The following is a 23882-nucleotide window of genomic DNA, read 5'->3' as shown; positions in this document are numbered from 1 at the left end:
TTACAATCAGTAGTCTACATTCACCCATTCATACACCGATGGTGGCAGGGTGCCTACACACCATCGGGAGCAATTTGGGGTTCAGTATCTTGCCCAAGGACACTTCGACATGCAGACTGGAGGAGGCGGGAATCGAACCACCGACCTCTTTGATCCAAAGCGATTAGTGGACAACCCGCTCTACCTCCTGAGCTACAGCCGCCCTGTATAACTAGTGTTAATTACTACAGCCGTCACCGTCGCTATTTTGTAATAGATAATAACAACTGTAGTTAATGCTAATGCCTGATAACAGTCGCCTCGCAAATAGTCACCGCACCGCACAAATAGTTGCCATCCTAGTTCTTCGCAACAGCGCCGCCGGGGAGTCAACAGTACACGCTGTCAACAGTAGGTCTACAAAATTATTAAGAAATAATAGGAAAGGAACAAATAAAAAATAGAGGAAAAACAATATTCATTATAACATTATAAATTGCCTGTCATCCATGATGTGTGTAATAGACCAAATACCCTTCTTCCACCACTCTACAAAGACAAGAGATTTTTTTCTTAAACAAGATAGGCTACATTTATTGTTTCCAATTGGAACATCATTGGCAGGTAAAGTTGTGTTTAAACAGCAGTTTCAATATTCTAGAACTTGCTTATGAAAGCCAGATACATGTATTGGTAATAGGGATGTCAATTTTCGGTTAATTTCACTTTCGATTAACCGACGCTAATAATCGATTAACCTATCGGTTAATTCATAATTTTTTTAATTAAAAAAAAAAAAAAAAAAAAAAAAAAAATTTGGTCTATTTACTCAATGAGCTCATGCCCAAACAAGGCGTGTCTATTTAGATGCTGAAATGTTAATGCTTTTTGTGTTAGAATTTCTAACACAAAAAGCATTAACAAGCATTAACAAAAAGCATCAACATTTCAACACAAATTATTTTTGTGTTAGAATTTCTAACACAAAAAGCATTAACATTTCAGCATCTAAATAGACACGCCTTGTTTGGGCATGAGCTCATTGAGTAAATAGACAATTTTTTTTTTTTTTTTTTTTTTTTTTTTTTTAATATTAACTGATAGACCGACAGCAATAACCGAACAACGACGTTAGCGACGGTTAATCGATTAACGGTTAACCGTTGACATCCCTAATTGGTAACTTGGACAACTCCAAATCACAGTTCCAAAGAAACGCTCCATTTTTGCATTACAGTAGGTAGCATCACATTCTCATCTTTGACAAAGGCTTGTTGCCACTTCAGCTTGATCATATACCATTCATAATGTCTAAATCAATGGCGTTCAATCTCCCCTTTTTAAGAGGCCACACTTCCTGATATATTGACACGTTTTTCCAAGTGAAATTGAAATTCGTTTGGTTTTATAGATTTTATCATTCTTGATGCGATAGAAATAGTATGCCAGCCAGATAAGTAGGCTAAATCTACTCTGTGAAGAATTGCCATAGAGTAAAACTCTCCCAAACACCAGAGATGTCCCTCTGTAACCAGCTGTCTCTCTCCATGTGCTCTGTGTGAATTCATTATCTTTTATGTCCTTCTCACTCCCCGGCGGCGCTGCTGCGAAGAACTAGGATGGCAACTATTTGTGCGGTGCGGCGACTATTTGCGAGGCGACTGCTTCTGCTGGCTGGGTTCTCCGGGTTCTGCAGCTAGGGGCTACTCGCAGCAACAGTGATGAGACCAGACATGCTCAAACGGGCACTGCACTGCTGGTCAAAAGAAATCGTACTTCCGTTTTGGCGGAGGCATGATGGGATATGTAGTGTATGTCAACCGTATAAATAAACGAGATTGCCCCTTTGACTTCCTCTTTACTGCGCGAGCCTGAGCGAGACAGGTACGACGGCAGCTTTATGCTCTTTACTACTATCTAAAAACCCATAGACATACAGCAGCGTTTATATGCAATGTATTAAAACATCACCGTATCGGTGATGATATCAACGTAGCATTTTCCTGTAGTCTAATTCATGGTAATAGCTAACTCGGCGAAGCTAGCTAACGCAGAACAACGTGGGCTGAGCGCTGCGGCCTAGTCGTATGGTTGATAGGCTGTTTTAAATACATTTTACATATCCATTTCAACTTGCATAGACATAATTCGTCGTGCGTTACTTTGATAAAGTCAAGTAAGGACATTGTACCTTAGCTGTTGTGTTGAGGACGAAAATGCCCATGTATTCTAACGCTATTTCCATTATGCCCATGAAAAATGTACGTTAACTCACCAGGTGTTGTAACATCAAATAACGTTAGTCAGAAGCTTACTTTTTCTTATGCTGTACTTCAGATTTGCCTTTTTATATGCTCCCATTTCACGGAGAAATGCTCTTCCCTTGAATAAACCTGATCTGCCAGTCTTGTCTATACGATCCTTTTAAGTTCAAACGCAATTTTCCTTGTTCCTCTTCACTACCACCAGAAGTATTATTAGTGCGCATGTAGGTGAAAGTAATCCCATATTAAACTAAAATTACTATTATTAGCGTTATTTTAAAACAAAACTATTGATTTCCATCATGAACTAAAGCAAATATGCAGTAAAGACAGTCACATCTTTGGTTTTATAGACTTTTCATTGGCAACAATATGGGGGAAAATGACAATTGTTATCCTTTTAATGTCAGTTATTGGCACACCAAGTAGACATCTTAACTTGACTATTAAACAGACTAAATGAACATGGACCTATGAGGTGTCTCTGAAATCAATGAGCCATCAGTCTGTCACTTATTACTGCTGGTTGGCTAAGTCAGTTTTGTCTTGACCCCACAGGTACTAGGCCACCATGCCCGTTGCCAGGAGTTGGGTTTGTCGCAAGACTTATGTCACCCCCCGCCGCCCCTTCGAGAAGTCCCGTCTCGACCAGGAGTTGAAACTGATTGGTATGCTTTGATGTAATTAACGTAAGCCTTAAAATAAAGGACTTAAAGAACTTATTGAACTTGCAGTTTGACTAATTTCTGGCATTGTTCTTTCAGGCGAGTATGGACTGAGAAACAAGCGTGAGGTGTGGAGGGTAAAGTTCACCCTGGCCAAGATTCGCAAGGCTGCCAGAGAACTGCTCACTCTGGATGAGAAGGATCCCAAACGTCTCTTTGAAGGTAAGCAGTATTTGGTAGTAGAGAAATTAACTGCTGTTGTGTGGCCGATGATTTAAATATTCAAGAGTCAGATTTTCTGTGGTGTCAAGAATTCCTCGTCAATGAGGCCAAGTTAGTAAACCTGAAGCAAGTGCACAGGTCTTATTAAAAAAAAAAAAAAAAAACTTGTACTATTGTTTGGATTATTTTATAAGTGGCGCCGGTTTTGTTTCTCAGGTAACGCTCTGCTTAGGCGTCTGGTGAGGATCGGTGTGCTGGACGAGGGTAAGATGAAGCTCGATTACATCCTGGGTCTCAAGGTTGAAGACTTCTTGGAGAGGAGGCTGCAGACTCAGGTCTTCAAGCTTGGTCTCGCCAAGAGCATCCACCATGCCCGTGTCCTTATCCGCCAGAGGCACATTCGGTAAGATCTTGGGGAATGACGATCTCGATTGAGGGCTCATAATTTAAAGTCTTTGGAGGGTTGACACATCACCAACTCATGAGAAACTCTCAATGCTTACTCTTCCATCAGAGGGCCGCCCACTTGTATCACTCTCCGCTGAGAGCAATTAAACATTTCAGCAAGGTCAATTCGGTTTCAAAGCCGTATACCTTGTCAATAGAAATTGCCCAGGGCCAATCCTGCCAGCAAGAGGGCTCTAGACTGTGCCACTGTGGCTTTGTGGCTGTCAGGTAAGGTATGGGGGATTGCACCTCGGGCAAGTGTAACTCACAGTACATTAAAAAATAACTACTGCCTCACTTTGCATAAAGCAATCTACCATTTACTCAGGCTGATGATTTAAATCCATCTACTCAGACTCTCTGTGGTGTCACGAATTCCTCGTCAATGAAGCCTGTTGTAAATTGATCAAACTAGCCTGTCAATATGGATTGTAGACAAACAAATTTGGACCAATCACAACCCAACCTATTTTTTAAAGGCAAATTGTGCTTGTCCGTCCTTTACTTAAGCCCCTTACAGTTGCATTTTACACTATCATGGTGGCTTTTGAAATTATAACATGAAATATACTAATTGAACCTGACTTCTAAAGTGTCCTCCATCTGTCCGTGTGTCTTGCAGCGTGCGCAAGCAGGTGGTGAACATCCCCTCCTTTGTGGTTCGCCTGGACAGCCAGAAACACATCGACTTCTCCCTGAGGTCTCCATACGGCGGTGGACGCCCAGGCCGCGTCAAGAGAAAGAATGCCAAAAAGGGCCAGGGTGGAGCTGGAGGAGCTGACGACGAAGAGGAGGATTAAGAAGGGGGTTGTCTGGGGAGTGTTCTGATACTTCCTGTTACGTTTTCAATAAAAATGATTTGGTTTGACCAGAGAATAGTCTTCATTTATTTATTTTAACCATGTGTGCAGCATGTGGTCAAGAGAAGGTGTTTTGGGGTGAGTCTGGCATTCAGTAAGGAATGTATAACGGTAGGGTCAATAGTGCCAAACATGGGCTGTTGAAATGGTGACGTCATCAGTGCCAAACTTGGGCGTTTGAAAGATGTAGTTTTCCTCAAATGGGCTTGAATTGCAACATGGCTGACGTGGTCCTGGGCCAAAGTTGCCCTTGTTTTACCTGAAATGGTTGCTGGAATCACTGCTGGCTGATAAAGCCTCCATCATGGGTTTTGAGTAGTAAATGAGAAAATGTTAATTCAATGTTTATTTGAATAGGGACAGAATATTTAAACAAAAGGTTTGTCATAAATCATAAGATTTATAGCCGACCTAATTTACAATGTCTGCCCCTAGATGGGTTTTTGTAAAAACAAATATACAGATAGAAAACATGGATAGTGTCAACAGAACGGCTAGTGTACAGTACACACACAAAGAGTCACTCATGAGTGTGGCTGATTGCTCTCCAGAAACGGTTTGTTTTCATTTAAAATGATCCCTATTATGATCTTTAAGATCTGTGGGCAATGAATTCCATATTTTAACCCCCTGTACAGAGAAAGCTGTTTCTCCAAGGAAGGTTTTGCGATAAGGCACTTTGCAATTCCCTGCAACAGCACCCCTAGTGGTTGTGCCAGGAACCCCAAAAGGTTTCACTGGTTGTATCCTTTACCATTCACTGAGAACACGAGGAGTTTGATTATGAATGTGGATTGTGAGATGTTAGTGCATGTTTATATGTGCAGGTATACTGTATTATGTGCAAAAGGGTAGAGTACACTGGCCACTGATAGTAAATGGAATGGTTTTGACATGTTAATATATTGTATAGTTAGTCTCGCGTTGAGGCTATATAATATACAATATACTGTATATTGTATACTAGCTATATGCAAAAGGGGAAGAGTACACTGGACGTTTAATGATGGTGTGTCAGTCAATGAGCATGTGAGAATGGTACAGTCCACCTTGAATGGCATGGTCCACCCCACTATTCACTTCCACTCAGGAAGTACACACACTGAAATTGAGCAACAGACTGAATCTGAATGGCATAGCTAGTTTCTACACGGCAAGCAATCCAACCGGTGTGATTCACTTTAAATGTAAGTAATGTGCCAATTTATCACATTAAAACTGCCCAAATTAAAGGAACAACGTGATAATGCAGTTAGGAATCCACAATGTTAACGTTAGCATAATGCTAATTCTGTGAGAACCTGTCCTGCAGTTTTAACAATAACATAACGCTACTAACGTTAAATTGCATGTTCGATTATTATGTACCGTACTATTCAACAAGCGGTGTTAACAGTCAGTTACCTGCGTGTGTGCCCATATGGACCTCTTGTTTTGGAAAATTGTGTTGAGACATTTGTGAAATGCAGTCGCCACTCAGCTTGGTGGTGATGAAGTTGAGTAACGTTAACATTGTCAACGCTCTTCTCGTGGAACATTTCTTCAGAATAAAACTTGACAATGAATTTGAAACCGATTTGGAGTTGTATTCAGAATGACTGCTATTACATTTTTAACCACTGTGTAGTTAGTTTACAATGGTAAACTAAGATAGAACTGTTGTTTATCAATCTAAATCTGCTGGTGAGAAATCTGTTTGACACTTTCACCCCTGCAAACCCATTGGGAGACAGGAAACATCTCAGTGTGTGGTGGGCAGGGTCATAGTGGAGAGTAAATGCAGTTTCCCCACCTCTTTGAAATAAGGCAAAGAGTTTACTCACCTATTTTTCCAGATCACCTATATCACTCAATCAGGGGAAACAAGGTGGGTAAACTACTCACCTTGGATAGTTTATCCACCTCTGTATTTACCACTATACCCCTGGTGGTGGGGATTCACTCATGACAGACTGAATCAGACAAGTTCTGTGAATGTGACTATACTATATGCCTGTGTTTCTCTGCCAGCAGAGAGATGTCTCCTGATGAGCTGGTGTACTTGGGAATTCTTGCTGCTTCCATCCCTGTTGGATTCCTCTTCCGATATCTCAGTGAGTATTCTGCGTCAGCCAACCTACATTGGCCATCCCACCCATGTCCCTTATTCTGTGTAATGGGACATATGTAGGGTGACCAGATCCCAGCAAACCAAATGTGGGACAAAGAGTATACTTGTGTGGGACATTGTGGGACACCATTACGATGCTGCATGGTAGTCTAAAATTGTCTAAAAAATAGTCTAAAATTGTTGTATTATATATATATATATATATATATATAAAATGTCTATCTAACATAAAGAAAATAACATTTGCTATTCTCCCGTCTCCATATCAGCAAGCAACACATCTGACTACAGTGTGTAGGCTCCAATAAAACAGGACAGGTTGCTGATATGGGATTCATGGCTTCTGTTCAGATATGAAAGACATGTTTGTGCCTTCCAACCATAGCATTAAAGTTAGTCAGACTTTTCTAGTAGAACAATGTACTATAGCTTATACTGAAGTAGAACCATCCTGTAACTGTAGTAGCCTAGGCTACATTACTGGTTAATTTGAACAAAACATTAAGAATAAGAGCAGCTTATGGAATTTATAAATGTCATTTGTAGCAGCAGTGTAGAGACTAAATATCTGCAAATGACATCTCAAAGACAGGATGCTGTTGAGAAATAGTTGAGGCTGTCTTCAATTGTGCTAAAACAACATTGGAGAGCTTTGTGCAAAGACGATACAGGCCCACTGTTGAATTAATATTGGTATCCTATTTTATAGTTAAGTAGCCTATATTTGCATGCCATTAGTATTGTTATTTTTTACTGGGAGTAGCCTACTCACGGCTGCAGTAGTGTTTAAGTGAAGTTAACGAGCAGGCCGCTGGGTGCAAGCTGTGTTCTCTCTCTCCCTCTCTGTCTCTTGTGCTCCCTCTCTTTTCTCTCTCCCTCTCTATCTGTCTCCGTCTCTCGCTCTCTCCCTCTCTATCTGCCTCGGTCTCGCGCTCTATCTCGCGCAAATGCGGCACATCGTCTCAATTTGCGGGACGCGTGAAAAGTGATGAAAATGCGGTGCAGTCCTGCACAAAGCGGGACATCTGGTCACCCTAGATGAAGTAACATTTGAGTTTGTATTTGTCTTGAAAAAGGCGGTGTGTGTGTGGGAGTGGGGGTAACCAAAACAATGAACAATATATGTGTATCAAGCACCTAATATGGAGTAAGCTGCTCATTCACAACAGGTTCACTCTTCGTTGGAATGCTGTTATACAAGTCTTGAAGTGTGTGGGATATTGGACCTTCAGGAATCAGAGCTCCAGTTCTTTGAGTTATGAAGAACATGGAAATCTACAAATCTACTCCCTATGAAAGCTCAGCCATGTTTAGATCTACAATGGAAGGCTTTTTTGACTTCATTTTGGGGTTCATGAAACAACTCTTTAATTTGTTTAGTAGTCACTGTGTATTAACATACTGGAATATGGGAACATCACAAGGCAACAGAGGTTGGACTATATGATGCACCTTATGTTGTAAGATGCCATCATGTTGTTTTGACAATTTCATTTCAGGTCCTCCGGTGAAGCAGGGGGCAGCCCTGCTCTTGGGCCTCTCTGTTACCATAGCAACCTGTCAGATCCACGCGCTCCACTCTTTGGTGACGGTGTTTGGAACCTGGCTAATTATAAGGAGCAGCTGGAGGTGAGAGCTGGACATCCAGGCTATTAGAAATGTATTTCACTGCCTTATTTCACTATAACGATGTTGACAGCCACAAAAAGTTAAGCACAAAATTCTCTCCCTCACTGCCTCTTCTCTTCCCTTCTCTTCTCTTCTCTTCTCTTCTCTTCTCTTCTCTTCTCTTCTCTTCTCTTCTCTTCTCTTCTCTTCTCTTCTCTTCTCTTCTCTCTTCTCTCACACGCACAGTCAGCATGTTTGAGGTTCTTGAATTCTTGAAGTGGTCCTGATAGATGATGATATTCTGTCTCTAAGGCATGGCCCTGCACTCTCTCTTGGCTGGACCTTCCTCTACCTCCTCTTCTTCCGGATGGTGACATGGTTCGGTCTGCCGTCACCAACACCGTTTGCCAATGCCATTCAGCTACTTCTCACCCTCAAGGTACAGAGAAACTATGATCACATCACACAACAAAAATTCAGAGCAATCATAGGAAACATTTCGACAACATAATCTCCTTATTATTACTCTGTAGTCTTGATGTACATCTTTTGACTTTTAACTTTTCTTTCTGTTTTCAACTCAGATGGTGAGTTTAGCCAATGAGGTACGCAGTTTCCACCTGGAGAAGAAGGAGGAAGTGAGCTCTTTTGCCAAGTCTCCTGCAATTGGTGGTCTGTCTCAGGAGCCCTCTCTCTACGATATTCTGTCCTATAGCTACTGCTATGTGGGTATAATGACGGGTAAGTCTGTGAAGATGTGTGGTGACACTTCCCAGCAGCTCCTCTCGTCCATAGTTACAGATCTTAAAAATGATGTTTTGTGGCCGTGTGTATTGTCTGATGTGAATTTGCGTTTGCATCCATTTTAACTTTTGTCTCTCTTTGTCTCACTCTCCGCTACTTGTTCAATACCGTGTGAGTCCATACGTTTTCCGTATCATTAAACTTAGTCCTAGTTTAACTCTTCTTTCTGTTTGTTTTGTTTATTTAATCCCCTCTCCTATCCAATGACACCCTCTCTTCTGTTAAACCACAATGTCATCCACTGTGCCCTTTTGTGTTCATGTTATCTTTTATGATCCCTATCGGCCTTTTTGTCTGTCACTGTCTTCTCTCGATGCCGTCCTCATCATCCCTTTATCTTTATCCCTTTACCTCACCCCTTCATTTCCTTAAAGGCCCATTCTTCCGCTTTCAAACCTATATGGACTGGCTCAGGCAGCCCAGCCCGCTGACCCTGCCCGGACGGATACCCTGCTTGCAGCGGTTGAAAATGGTTCCCGTCTACGGTGCTCTATTCCTGGCCGTGAACTCTGTCTTTCCCCTGGCTTATGTCCGCACAGAGGAGTTCTTGGATCACCACTTCTTATTCAGGTACTGTGACAGAACCTAATGCAAGGAAGCCAAGGAGTCCTGTCTGATTTGGAGATTGATTATGTCAGTTGTGTGATAATGACAAGCAGCTCCCACTGTATTTACAGTCCGTTTTCTTGGATCTTAAATATGAACATTCTGCAGGGATGTTCAGATTCAGATTCATTTATTAAGGACTGCACAACAAAGTCGACAGAATTTGCTTTCGGTACAGCAATTGTTAAGCACATGAATATTGTGTCAGCATAAGACATTACAGTACATAGACAGACATATGGCAACATAAATACAGAACATTCAACATATACATTGCTGGACAGGTATACAGTGAGATTTCAGAGGTGAGTGGAGTTCAGAAACCTGATGGCAGTGGGGAAAAAACTGTTTTTGAATCGGGTTGTTTTGGTGGAAATGGATCTGTAGCGCCATCCAGAGGGCAACAGTTGGAACAGGTGATTGGCTGGGTGAGATGGGTCAGAAACTATTTTTTGTGCTCTTGTGATTGTCCGTTTGTGGTAGAGAGTGTCTAGTGATGGGAGTGGGGTACCTATGATTTTTTAAGCTTTTTTTTATTATTCGTTGGAGTTTGTTGCGTGAGTTACTGTCCAGCTTGCCGTACCAGATGGTTATGGATGAGGTGAGGATGCTTTCTAGGATGGCTGTATAGAACTGGAGGAGCAGATTGCATTTTACTTTGAATTTTTTGAGCTGCCGGAGGTGAAAAAGTCTTTGATTGGCCTATTTGATTATGTGACCGGTGTTATTGTCCCATTTGAGTGTGTTGCTGATGTGGGTGCCCAGGAATTTGTATGTGTCTGTCGTGGTTATGGGTTGTCCGGAGATGTGGAGGGGTGTCTTGGGGGGTGGATTCCGTCGGAAGTCTGTGATGAGTTCTTTGGTTTTGGAAGTGTTGAGTTGTAGGTTATTGTCCTGGCACCAAGTGACCGCTTGGGCCACTTGGTTCCGGTAGTGATCTTCGTTATTGTTGGTGATGAGTCCAGTTATGGTGGTGTCGTCTGCATATTTGAAAAATGAAACTGAGCTGTGGTGGGATATGAGGAGGTTGGTGTAGCTGGAGAAGAGCCAGGGGGAGAAGACGCAGCCCTGGGGGGCACCAGTACTGAGGGTCAGAGGGCAGGACAGGAGGCTGCCTATCCTGACCCTCTGACGCCTCCACCACAGGAAGATTCTGATCAGATAGCAGAGGGAGAGGGGAATGTTCATGTCTGTCATTTTTTGGAAAAGTTTGACCGGGTCTATGGTGTTGAAAGCGGAACTGAAATCTATGAAAAGGGTGCGGATGTAGGTGTTGGGTGAGTCCAGGTGTTGTAGTGAACTGTGCAGGGCTAGGTTGACAGCATCTTCAACTGATCTATTGGGGCGGTATGCAAATTGATGAGTGTCCAGCAGGGGGGAGGTGAGTTGTTTCAGGTGGGAGAGGGTGATGCGTTCGAATGATTTTACGACAACAGAGGTGAGTGTGATGGGGCGGTAGTCGTTGAGGCGGGTGATTTTATTGGATTTGGGTACTGGGATGATGATAGAAACCTTGGCACAGTCCCGAACAGTACAGTGGTGTAGCATGGAGTTGAATAGTCTGGTGAATGGGGGGGCGAGTTGCTCTGCACAGTGGTGCAGAGTAGCTGGGCTGACATTGTCGGGCCCAGCAGCTTTCCTTCTGTCTATTTTTTTGAATTGCCTTCTCACCTCCTCCTCCGTGATGACAAATGGAGTTAATAAAGTTCCTTCTCTACCACCACACACCTCTCTCTGTATGTCTCTCCCTCTCTCACACACTAGGTTGTTCTACATGACGGTGGTGTTCTTCGTGTTTCGGATGCGTTTCTATGCAGCATGGTGTGGAGCAGAAGCTGGCTGTATCAGTGCAGGTCTAGGCTGCTATCCAGAGAAGGCATTGTCGAAACCTGGAGGAGGACCCACCATAAACTATAGGTACCATATATTGCTGACTTTACAATTATATACAGAGAGGATGCATCGATGTTCACCACAAAGTCAAAGTGTTTTGAAAAATCTTACATCTTCGGACAGTCTGTGTAGAGTTCATATTTTTCTTGTGTTGTTGAAGGCTGTATTAATGGCAGTTTTGTTTTGTTACGTCTTTTCCTTGTGGCCAGTCCTGATCCCACCACTGAAGAGTTATACAACTTCAAAACCATCCAGAACATCGACTGCTACAACACTGACTTCTGTGTGAAGGTGCGACACGGCATGCGCTACTGGAACATGACAGTGCAGTGGTGGCTGCATCACTACATCTACCCCAACTCTCCCTTCAAATCCTACACTCTCAGGTAAGGTGGAGGCTCGTCCATAGAGAAGCAAGAGGGAGATTTCATATTTCTAATAAAATATAGGTCAAAATATGAGAGAGAAGGAATGTATCCCATATACTTCAGAGCATTTTCAGGGAGGGACCGCACACTCCAGGACTTGACTTTTATAGAAAATGTATTATTAAAAAGACAACGCGTTTCGCTTGCGCTTCTTCAGGTCTTACTGAGTGACTGTTCCAGTCAAACTAATATAGGGTGTGGCAGGGAGACACACCCACCAACACACCAGTTGTCAATTACCATCAGATCATACAGGAAACACATCATCAATAGCCTACATAAATATGTTTACATCATAGAAAACAATAAACAATACATCAAATGTGTTTCCTGTATGATCTGATGGTAATTGACAAGCGGTGTGTTGGTGGGTGTGTCTCCCTGCCACACCCTATATTAGTTTGACTGGAACAGTCACTCAGTAAGACCTGAAGAAGCGCAAGCGAAACGCGTTGTCTTTTTAATAATACATTTTCTATAAAAGTCAAGTCCTGGAGTGTGCGGTCCCTCCCTGAAAATGCTCTGAAGTATATGGGATACATTCCTTCTCTCTCATCAAGTACTCCAGCTTTCTTGACCAGCACCTCCAGCCTGTTTGGATGTGCACAGAATCTTCCTTTGTTCTAATAGGTCAAAATATGTTGTCTCTCTTCTTTGAACAGCGTTGCCAGACGTACGATAATTATCGTATTTGTACGATAATTTCGACCTCTGTACGATCAATAATCCCAAAATCCCCCAAATGTACGATAATTTCATCATTTTGTGACACTTAGACGAATCCTACTTCTATCACTCTATCTGTTTATACAATCATCTCTTCAAACAACATATTTGCAGCCAATACGTGCAGGGTGTTTTGTTGTTGTTGCAACGCAGGCTGAGATCACAGTGTTGAAAAATCATGCCAAGTCCAAAAAGTAGCCTGTGATCAGCCGCAGCCCCCCCGACATAGGCGCGCCGCGCTGGGGAGGGGGCGTACGATAATTTCACTCCAAAAACGATAATTTTGACCCTCTGGTATGATAATTCAACATTTGCCATCTGGCAACACTGTCTTTGAACAAAATTCCATTATTGAAAATGCTTCAATAGTGACACCTGCAGGCCAGGGAGGGAAAGGGCCGTCTCTGTGAAGTGGTGGAGGGGGTTAGTGTAGAACTAGTCTCGCTGGCCAGCCTCCCCTCCCTTCCGTGAGAGGAGTCTGGCTGCATGGAAACAGGCTGCTGGCATAAGCCCTTCCCTGCTCTACAGCTGCTCTCCCATTGGAGGCATCCATTTCAGCCGCTGCCGGATTTCCGCTCCCCGCTTACAAGCTCTATCATTGGCTCCGCCTCCGACCATGTCAATCAGAGCGGCTTGCGCTCCCTCCTCCCTGTGTATCGCTGTAAATAGTCCCCTGCCGCCTCAGTGAAAACAACAACGCTAACTAGCTAGCAAGCTAACGTCAGAAACCTTCACACTAGCTTGTTGCTACACACTGAAAATGGCAAGTTGGATTGTTGGAAACTATTTTCCAAGGGCACTGCCGCTAAGCGCCGCCCATCGCAATTCCAGAATGGTGACCAGCGCTGCCAGACTCCTCTCACGCAAGGTAGGGGAGGCTGGCCAGTGAGACTAGTGGAGAACGGAGCAGTCAATTGCGCCCCAAGGGCATTGCAACCAATGAGCTGCATTAAGCCATTCTAGTTCAGGAAATGCATGTCACACCATAATACATTGAATTAAACAAAATTGTACAGCATCTGAGATTGATCGAATTGAATTAGTGCTATATTGTTCCTTATCAACCATTTATCGAGATGCATGTCGTATCGTCTGAGAGGTCAAGATAATAAAATACACACCTATAGTATAAACACATCGCACAGGGTCCATATAGGCTACTAGGTTTTGTCTTTGGGTTGTGGGTTGGTTTTTCTCCTGTCCTCCCCAATTTTTTTGAGTCACCACCAGCCAACAACTGGTGTGTGTTAAGGATAGGATTTAATGGATATTTTAAACGCATAGTTCACACATTTGGATATCAAATTAGACCTACAGAGGGCGTATGTTGCTTGCATGAACATATGAAAACATTGCAAGTCACCAATATGTGTGTGGGAACGCTGGGCTTTTGTGTCCCTGCAACGGTCCCAATAAGAAGTGATATGCCAAGTTTAATTTACCGCACAAACGGCCTGTGTTTATTTATCTTTCTCATGTCCATACGCCGTTATGTTTCTTCAAATCCATTCATATCATTTGTGGATGGCCACAAGATAGAAATGCATTTGCAACACTTTATGATTTCACTTAGTCGTTTTTTTTTTTACTGCAGAAAGAGGCGTGCATTGTAACCTGACGTGCAAACCGAACCAGCGTGGGGTCTTTTTAATCCATGCATGGAAAAAAGCATGTTTTATGATCCTCTCCTTGCTCCTGTCACACCGCCGCTCCCTTTCTTAATGCCTATTTCACATCCCACGCAAATCAGCCATTTTGTGTCTAAAAGGCAGGAAGTAAAGCAGGTGCAAGACATTGATTAGAGCCCGGGGACTTCAACACCTAAATGGGTCCAGTCCTGGCCCTGGGGCTCTAATCCATGTCTTACACCTGCTTTACTTCCTGCCTTTTTGACACAAAATGGGTGCGATGTGAAATAGGCTAATAGGTCTCTCTCTCTGTCTGTCTCTCTCTCTCTCTGTCTGTCTCTCTCTTTCTGTCTCTCTCTCTCTCACTGGTGCTATCTCACCCTCTTTGTCTCTCTCTTTCTCTCTTTTTCTCCCTGCTGAATCACATTGTTTCCTCATGGGCCGGCAGCAAAATGCCACCGATCCACGGCCCGGGTATTGGGAACCACTGGACTAGCATGTACTTCCTGCGATACCTGTGTAGTTGCCAGCCGCTTCTTTTCACCTGACAGCGAGGAGTTTCACCCACAGGACGTAGCGCGTGGGAGGATCACGCTATTCGCTATTCGTCCCCTTCCTCCCAAACAGGCCAACCAGAGGAGGCACTAGTGCAGCGACCAGGATACCCTTAATCCGGCTTCCCACCTGCAGACATGGCCAATTGTGCCTGTATGGACGCCTGACCAAGCCGGAGGTAACACGGTGGCTCGGACTTGCGACCCTCGTGTTGGTAGACAGGGAATCTACCCGGAAATCCCCGGAATGTATTCATTTTTAAGAATACAAATTAGCCTGTGTGACAGCTTAAAATGTATTATTAAAATTAAGCCTTTGAACACGAACAGTCTCTTCCCGCATTATATCCCCCCCCCCCCCCCAACATCCTGTCTCAACCAGAAATACATTGATTTACAGAAGAAAGACACCATTGAATGCTGTCTCCTTTTGACTTCAACATCTCTCTCTCCCTCTGACTTCACAGGGCTGGTTGGACCATGTTCATCAGTGCCTACTGGCACGGACTGCATGCTGGCTACTACCTGTCTTTCCTCACCATCCCGCTGTGCATCGCAGCAGAGTCGGCCATGGAGGCGTCTGTCCGAGCTAAACTGGGGCCCCGGGGCCAGAACATCTTTGACTGGGTTCACTGGTTCTTGAAGATGAGGGCCTATGACTACATGTGTATGGGCTTTGTGCTGCTGAAGGCCAGCGATACCATCAACTACTGGATTTCCATCTACTTCATCATGCATATCATCGCTGTTTGCTGCATAATACTGGGCAGGGTGCTGAAGGGAGGGAAGAGGAGGGGAAAGGAGGAGACAAGAGAGGGAGAGAAGATAGATAATGTGAAAGAGAAAAATGGAGAGAAGACTGACTGAATGGAGGCGATGAATGGTGAGATATTGCGGGTACACGGGGAGCAGTTAATACAGACTACAATATCAAAAATGCATTGCACTGTCACTCGTCATCTGTACTAGTAAGCAAGGACTTGAAAGTGCTTGGATTTATAAAGAGATCCTTAAAAGTGCTTGGATTTAGCCAACCGGAATCTGAGTTTGAGCCTTGTGCGCTCTATAATCTCAAAATCCATATACGATACCATTTTTATACATCATCAGTAGTGCTGGGCCAAGCTTGATACACTTCCTATCTACAGTATCACACCTGCGTACTGTAGGCTACAAGCTACAGTGATTTGCTGCTCACAGCATCGTGTCATTGGCTGTTGTGCTCTCTTGTAGGTATTCTTAGCTCAAATATGCGGCTGGTCGCCTAGGCCCTAGGTAACCTGTGGTGGGTAATTTTTAGTTTTAATCTGTTATTGTTGTTTTTTATCTTTGCTTTTTGTTGTTTTTCTTTCTTTCTCGGCTTTATTGCTTGAAAAGTGCTTGAAAACTCCCTTAAAGTATCATTACAAAAGAGCGGCAACCCTGTGGAGGAATGTAGTTTATTCATTCCCTGCATTTGTTCATTTGCCTGTACAGTGTACGGTTATTTCAAGAGATCAAGTCTAGTTTTAGTGTGTTTTTAAACAACTTTACAGGTCAAAACCGGGTTATTCCTAAATAGAAACTTCAAGACACTGCCATAGAAAAACGGTTGTAGGGTGAGAAAACAACAACCTGCTTACCCCTTATAATGAACTTTCAGGTGTATGTACTATTTTCAACTACAGTGGACATTCAAATTAAAGGAGAATTCCAGTTTTTTACACCCCTGGACCTTATTTCCAGCTTAAAATATGATGTTTTACTCACCCAGATAACTTTGGGATCATTCTGATCACCATAGAAGATATTCAGGCAGCCCAGAGGAGACTAGACAGATTCACATTCATTTATGGATGAGATATGAGGATATGAACTGCTACATTGCAGAAAATACGTTATTTACAGTGTGTACTACGCATGCCCCGTTTTGGCCAGTTCCAGGACTCTACTTGGAGAATATCTTCTATGGTGATCAGAATGTTCCCAAAGTGGGAATCTGGGTGAGTAAAACCAGAGCCATGTATATAGAAGAGTCCCGACATCTCCATTCACTCCAATGGACCAGTTTTTTACTCTCAAGAGTTCCAGGAAGTAAGGTCCTGGACTAAGCAGCACCGTCGAGTTGCAGCAAAATGGACAGTTTGTGTTGTACTTTGAAAGTTTTTTTTTCTTGAATCAAATTGTACATTATCTATCAGCTTTATTTAGCATGCAAAAGTAGCGCGAGACCCGTTCCTGGCTGTTCATTGGCTAATGAGTCTCGCATTTTGGTCCTCCGCTGACGCCACTCTCTCTCTAGAGGACACTAAGTAAAACATCATATTTTAAGCTGGAAGTAAGGTCCGGGGGTGTAAAAAAAACAGAATTCTCCTTTAAATGGAATGTTTTGTATTCCCTGTATTTGAATGTGACTATTCATTGTGGAAACATCACAATATACAACTGCAGCTCTTAGTAGTCGGGCTGGGCGATAATTCAATATTATTATTTATTGTCTTTCAGTGGAATCGTATCGTGATATGATGATTTGGGGATATCGTGACACACAATTCTGCTGTCAAAATTGATGAAAACAAACACATTTTACTCCCTTGACTTGACAGAAAGAAATATGAAACATTATTTAATGAATATTCTTTAAATAAGAATTTAAAGAATAAATTGTGTTCACATGTGGGAAAGTTACTTTCAAAACCTATTCCACTACAGATTACTCAATACCTGCCCTAAATGTAATTTGTAACATATTCAATTAGATTACCGGTACTCAAGTTAAGTAACATCTAAATACTTTGGTTTACTTTTGGAATACTTCAGAATACTTGCTGAGCTCATTTGTCTGGATCACTCTGAATGTACGTAAACACGAGGGCAAAGTGGACACGGCACATACTGACCGCGACCAAGGCGCGCTGAGATACAAATATCTCAACTTTTTGAAACGCCACAAGCACATCGCATGTCACATAGCCTGAAATATAACCTTGGCTTGAATCGCTCACCGTCCACATGAATGTCCAGGATCTACCGGTGATATTTCCATACTCCCATATTTTTACAATGGTTTTACTGCGATGGTAATCCATTATTTCAGAGATGTCAGGCGCAAAGTGTACCGTCCAAGTGCATTGGTTGATGGCAAACGGAGCTTGCACTGCACTGTAATGTTTGGAGCTTCAGCATGTTTCTATTAAAATGTGTTTTATTTCCATGTCAAAAAGACATTCCTGAAAGTGTCCTCACTGTGTTGCTCCTCCCACACTGCCATTCTGTTGTGGTGTGTGGCAGGTGTACTGCGCACACACAAATTGTTGCACTTTAAAAAAAAATCTTTATGGAATGCGTGCATCATGAATTTTTAGAGCAAATAAAACCACACGAACAAATGAAGTAATCCCGTAATCTATTTTTCATGAGTAACTGTATTCAGAATACCACCAATTTAAACTGTAACTGTAATGGAATACAGTTACTCATATTTTGTATTTTCAATACATGTATTTCGTTACTCCCCAAACCTGTGTTTCACATACAGACTGTGTTTCACATGTCACCCTCACACATGTACACTGACTCTTGTATAGTAGTGTGCTACCTGGTAAAGAGGGTGCCATGTGAAATATACACGGTCTATTCACTGCCAAACTGTACTGACATCATGGACCATTGTGGGTGGGGACCAAACATTTGATACAAGAAGTCTCAATTATCACATCATTTCTACCTGATTTACTAATGAATAACTGAGCAGTGAGCACAGCATGTTACTGTTGGATAAAAGTCTACAAGTGAAACCCTAAAGTGGACTCTTTACTCTGCCACTTCTTTTCTCTCAAACTGTGTGGTAACTATTTCTTCATTTTATATGAGCACGAGCATTGAAAGGAACATTTCTGCCCCCTGTGTATTATAGTACGATCTTATTAGCATGGAGTTTAAATAATTTCAATGCAGTATGATTTAATGTTTTGCTGTTATCCTTTACTTTTCCAGGGCTAAACCCAAACTTTGGAGGTAAATAACACCCCCTTGTTTTTATTATTGCACAGTGATCATTGTGAATTAGTTAGTTATTTTGCCATCACATGCAGTTGACCTCTCATCTCAAACCTATTTATTTTTTTAGTCCTCTGTGTTTTTTGTTTTGTTTGTCTCTAAATGGCTTCATGTGACATGCTATGATGATTGTAACTTTCCCTGCTTTGTAACGGTGTTACACATGGAATACATATCAACATTTCCTCACAAATGTTAAGTGTTGATCTTTATTTAAAAATGTACCTGATATATATCTGTGAGTCATTTGTTTATTAGTATAATAGCGAACATGTATCATTTATTAAGATAAAGCTCATAGAAAAAACATTTCATCATGTTGTGTTATCAAATAGTCAGGGGCAGGGAAATCATTAACTCTCCAACATTATTGCATACCAACCAACACCTTAGTGATCTGACATCACTTATGAGCTAATGTAGGCCTATGTATACTAGGGATGGGTATCGTTTCATATTTTTCAGATACCGCCGGTGCTAAAACGATACTTTTAAAATGTTACCGGTATTTTTTTAACCATTAAAAAAAAAAATTTTTTTAAGAGGATTTCAAACGATACCACCCTAGTAATCACCCCCCCCCCCCCCCCCAAAAAAAAACAAAGATTTTGTGATTGGTTATGTTAACTTGTAAACATAGTGATATAATGTATTCACAGAAGTGGAATAAAGGCATTTTTAGGGCAAGGCCACTTTGGCCTTTGATAACGAGGCACAGGTTTCAAACATTTACAACATTTTGCATTAGATAACTACTATACAATAAGTGTGGTGTAAAGTGTCAATTTTAAATATGTATAATATGAAAGAATGTATATGTGTAAATAAGCCACACAGGATCATAAACAAAGGCTTATACAGATATATATTGCACCATTATTTACCGTTCAATGTAAATGAGGCTTTGAGTCAGATATTACAGAGTTACTTACCAGTAAACATACATCAAATTGTGTTTGTGCACAGTTATTCCATGCATATATCCAAATTGTGGGTTGTGTGTGCATGCGTACGTACGTGGGGTGCTGGTGGGGGATTGTATACATGGGGGTAGGTACTACAGGTTCCTGTTCTTGGTTTTGAGTGTTTAAACTGGTTCCAGTGTTTTCCAGTGTTTCAGCTAAGTGTTCAAGTGGCTGGGATAAGTGTTTATGATCAGAGTGATGGTGTGTTGGTAGAAAGTGTTTGAGTGTCTGGTGGTTTTGGCATACACTGCTCTGTATCGCCTGCCAGAGGGGAGGAGCTACACTGCTCTGTATCGCCTGCCAGAGGGGAGGAGCTCAAACACATCATGACCAGGGTGAGATGGGTCAGTGATGATCTTTCCTTGACTCTGGAGTACAAGTCTTGGATGGAGGGCAGGTTGACATAGCCTGGGTAAACCCATCCCCCACGTGACCTGCTCTCAGACCTGTTCTCAGTCACTATGTGATGATAGTGACTGGGAACTGAGAGAGCAGGTCACGTGGTGGCTGGGTTTACCTAGGCTAAGGTTGACACAGATCATTTTCTCTGCAGTCCTGACTGTCTTGTAGGGATGCACAATATATCGGCAATCATATCCGTATCGATTCGGCATATGTTAGTAATTTTTTGATATACTGTATTGTCCTGTTTGGTGGCAGACCCAAACCAGACAGTGATGGGAGTTGCAGAGGACAGACTGGACGATGGCAGTGTAGAACTGGATCAGCAGTTTCTGAGGAACTTTGTACTTCCTGAGCTGGTGTAGAAAGTACATCCTCTGCTGTGCCTTTTTAATGACGGTTCCTACGTTGGCCTCCCACTTTAGGTCCTGGGAGATTATGGATCCGAGGAACTTAGAGGATTCCACCGTAGACACAGTGCTGTTGAATAGTGAGGGGCAGGGGTGTAGTGCAGGGGAGCGGAGCTCCCACACTTTTTCTCCAAGGGTTTGTTTTTACAATAGTAAAATAGGGGGGAGTTGTTCCTCATAAGGTGCGCTCCCCCAGTTCTCCAGATAGCACTACACACCTGGGGACCACTACTGTGGCACTCCTCCCCTCATGAAAAAGTACTACTGAATCACTACTCATCACTACTATACAATATCTACACAAAACCTACTGTTCCACTACTTGATTGCTATTGAGATGTGTAGTGATTTATGTAGTGATTTCAGTAGCCTAGTAATGGGTAGAGAATTGGCCCCTTTCACTGGTGATTACTACATGACTATTTAAATCACTGCATGATTACTACTTCATTGCTTCTTCTTAATTACTACAGTTCACATTCAGGACTGCACTTAATTACTTCTTCTTAATTACTACAGTTCACATTCAGGACTGCACTTAATTACTTCTTCTTAATTACTACAGTTCACATTCAGCACTGCATTGCAGGAATGACCAAGCACCAGGAGAGAGGCATCTTGTCAGTCGTCAGTTCTCTGTATGATCCCCTGGGATTTCTTGCGCTGTTCACTTTGCCAGCCAAGTTGCTACTACAGGAGTTGTGCAGGAGTAACATTACCTGGGATGAACCAATTTCCCCGTCATTCTCTCAGCAGTGGTCAGATTGGCTGCTCAGACCTAAAAAAAGTGACCAGTGACTTTGGAAAGCCCTTCATGGCACAGTTACACCACTTTGCTGATGCCAGTCAAGATGGCTATGGTACTGTGTCATATTTGAGGCTAGAAAATTCAGAAAAGAAGATTCATGTTTCATTCATCTCAGGAAAAGCCAGACCACAATTCCTCGGATGGAACTAATTGCTGCTGTCCTTGCTGTTCGAATGGATCGTATGTTGTTGAAGAAAGAGCTGCAACTTCAGTTGGAAAGGTCAATATTCTGGACAGATAGTACTACTGTACTAAAATACATCAGCAATGAGACCAAGCGTTTCCAAACTTTCGTTGCCAATCGAACTGCTTTCATTAGAGCAGCAACAGATGTTCAACAGTGGAGATATGTGGCCGGTAAAGAAAATCCAGCAGATGAGCATCAAGAGGAAGAGGGCTGATGCATTTCTGACTAGTAGGAGATGGATGAATGGACCAGAATTCCTGCAGGCCTGAGGAGGAATGGCCTAAACCTGATGTGGATCTCTGTGTGATTGCTTCAGATGACCTGGAGGTCAAAAGGAACCTGGTTGTAAATGCCATCATCACAGACAAAGAGAGTCCCACCAACTGCTTAATCAACCATTTCTCATCTTGGATTAAGCTAAAAACAGCAGTGGCCTGGTTTCTGAAGCTGAAGCAGGTTCTCATGTGGGTGCGGCAGAAGAGAAAAGAAATCCTCACTGCTGTCAGTGTCAGTGACAAGGACCCTGAACTTCAAAAGGACTGAGATACAGAGGAGGTTTTAAAGCCACTCTCCATGGTCAAAACCTAAGTCCTGATGAACATGCTGACACAGAGAAAGCAATCACTTGTTTTGTGCAACATAACAAGTTCAAAAAGGAAATTGATACAGGGCATCAACAATGTCAAGAAGGACAGTTACACAAACTGGACCCAGTGTTGGAGGATGGAGTAGGCTACTATGAGTCGGTGGCTGTTTGAATAAATCAGCAATGCCAGAGTATACTACACATCCCGTAATTCTCTCAAAGGATGTTTCCACACTGATTCTGTGTCATATCCACCAAAAGCTAGCACATGGAGGACGATATATTATATATAAATATTGGATAACCAATGCCAATGTAGCTGCAAGAAAAGTCATATCTGACTGTGTGGTGTGCAGACGTCACAGAGGAAAGATGGGAGAACAAAGGACGGCAGATCTGCCAAAAGAAAGTCTTCCCTGACAAAGCACCATTCACCAACACGGGATTGGATTACTTTGGTCCTTTTAATGTCAAAAGAGGAAGAAGTCTGCTTAAACGGTACAAAGTCATCAATTTCTAGGTAAATTTCCACAACATTATGCAAACTACATGATGTCTATGAGATAATAATCAGTGATGTCACAATTGCTTGAGTATATACCTATGACATCATCAGTGATGTCACAAATGCCTATGACATCATCAGTGGGACAAAAATCAAAACAGAGAACAGACAAAGATTGCCCACTTGCCCCCATCATCAGAACATTGCCCACTTGCTCTAAATCTTATGACATCACTGATGATGTCATAAGATGATTTATGACATCATTGATGATGTCACAATGCATCTTGTGACATCACTGATGATGTCACAATGCCTCTTATGACATGATGTCACAATGCCTATGACATCACTGATGACATCACTTCCGGGGACAAAAATGGAAACTGAGAACATTGCCCACTTGCTCCCTTTTATAATAGTCATGAATCTTGTGTACTACTAGCCTGTTACCGTTTATCATTTGACAACGATGTTGGCTTAACTTTTATTCTTCGTTGTTATTATGGAAAACGAAACCTTTCAAAGAAAACAAAACCCACCTTCAGAGCTGGAAGGTTGAAGCCAGAGCCGTATAGATAGAAGAGTCCCAACATCTCTATTCACTCCAATGGACCAGTTTTTTACTCTCAAGAGTTCCAGGAAGTAAGGTCCTGGATTAAGCAGCACTGTCGAGTTGCAGCAAAATAGACAGTTTGTGTTGTACTCTGAAAGGGTTTTTGATCCCTTTAATCAAATTGTACTTTATCAGCTTTATTTTAGCATGCAAAAGTAGTGCGAGACCCATTCCTGGCTGTTCATTGGCTAATGAGTCTCGCATGTTGGTCCTCCGCTGACGCCACTCTGTCTCTAGACTAGAGGACACTAGTTGAAGCCAATCCACGCTGCGTTCGGAAATTCCCGCTGCACACCTTCACACAGACAGGGAAGGAGTGGCTGCAATATTTGGAAATGTTTTCCTCAAAAAGTTTTAATTAAAACCACGTACCGTAAGTTGTGATGGCGGCAGCTAAGGAGCCACAAGGTGATGTTTTTCGAGTGTACTCTTTCAGAAGTGGTGTTTGCTAGTTTGCTAACTAATCGCACGGTAAACACAAGTAAATGCAGTTTAGCCACCTTTTTGAAATTAGTTTACTCGCCTATATTCAGATGAACTATTATTAAACAATGAGTGGAAACAAGGTGGG

The 23882-nt window shown here is 42.4% G+C and overlaps 2 protein-coding genes across 3 annotated transcripts; both read left to right on the top strand.

Moving 5' to 3' along the window:
* The first annotated feature begins 1829 nt into the window (after positions 1 to 1829).
* rps9 (ribosomal protein S9) lies at positions 1830 to 4453 on the top strand. 2 transcript variants are annotated; one of them, XM_083635780.1, is made up of 5 exons: positions 1830 to 1863; positions 2802 to 2911; positions 3008 to 3130; positions 3347 to 3533; positions 4200 to 4453. In XM_083635780.1, exons 2-5 carry the CDS (start codon positions 2815 to 2817, stop codon positions 4375 to 4377), a joined length of 585 nt encoding a protein of 194 aa, XP_083491906.1. In that variant the 5' UTR covers positions 1830 to 1863; positions 2802 to 2814; the 3' UTR covers positions 4378 to 4453. The 2 variants fall into 2 exon arrangements, with proteins under 2 accessions (XP_083491906.1, XP_083491907.1); XM_083635781.1 differs by lacking the exon at positions 4200 to 4453 and adding an exon at positions 3645 to 3802.
* Positions 4454 to 5534: 1081 nt separating this feature from the next.
* Positions 5535 to 19054, top strand: mboat7 (membrane bound O-acyltransferase domain containing 7). The gene is made up of 9 exons (XM_083638973.1): positions 5535 to 5624; positions 6448 to 6530; positions 8047 to 8176; positions 8468 to 8594; positions 8740 to 8896; positions 9334 to 9529; positions 11330 to 11482; positions 11668 to 11844; positions 15262 to 19054. The coding sequence occupies exons 2-9, from the start codon at positions 6455 to 6457 to the stop codon at positions 15659 to 15661; spliced, it is 1416 nt and encodes a 471-aa protein (XP_083495099.1). The 5' UTR covers positions 5535 to 5624; positions 6448 to 6454; the 3' UTR covers positions 15662 to 19054.
* The last annotated feature ends 4828 nt before the right edge of the window (positions 19055 to 23882 follow it).

The sequence above is a fragment of the Poromitra crassiceps genome (assembly GCF_964638095.1).
Source record: "Poromitra crassiceps genome assembly, chromosome: 1".
Classification (NCBI taxonomy): Eukaryota; Metazoa; Chordata; class Actinopteri; order Beryciformes; family Melamphaidae; genus Poromitra; species Poromitra crassiceps.
The sequence above is the reverse complement of the archived record's forward strand: the minus strand, read 5'-3'. Positions and strand labels throughout refer to the sequence as shown.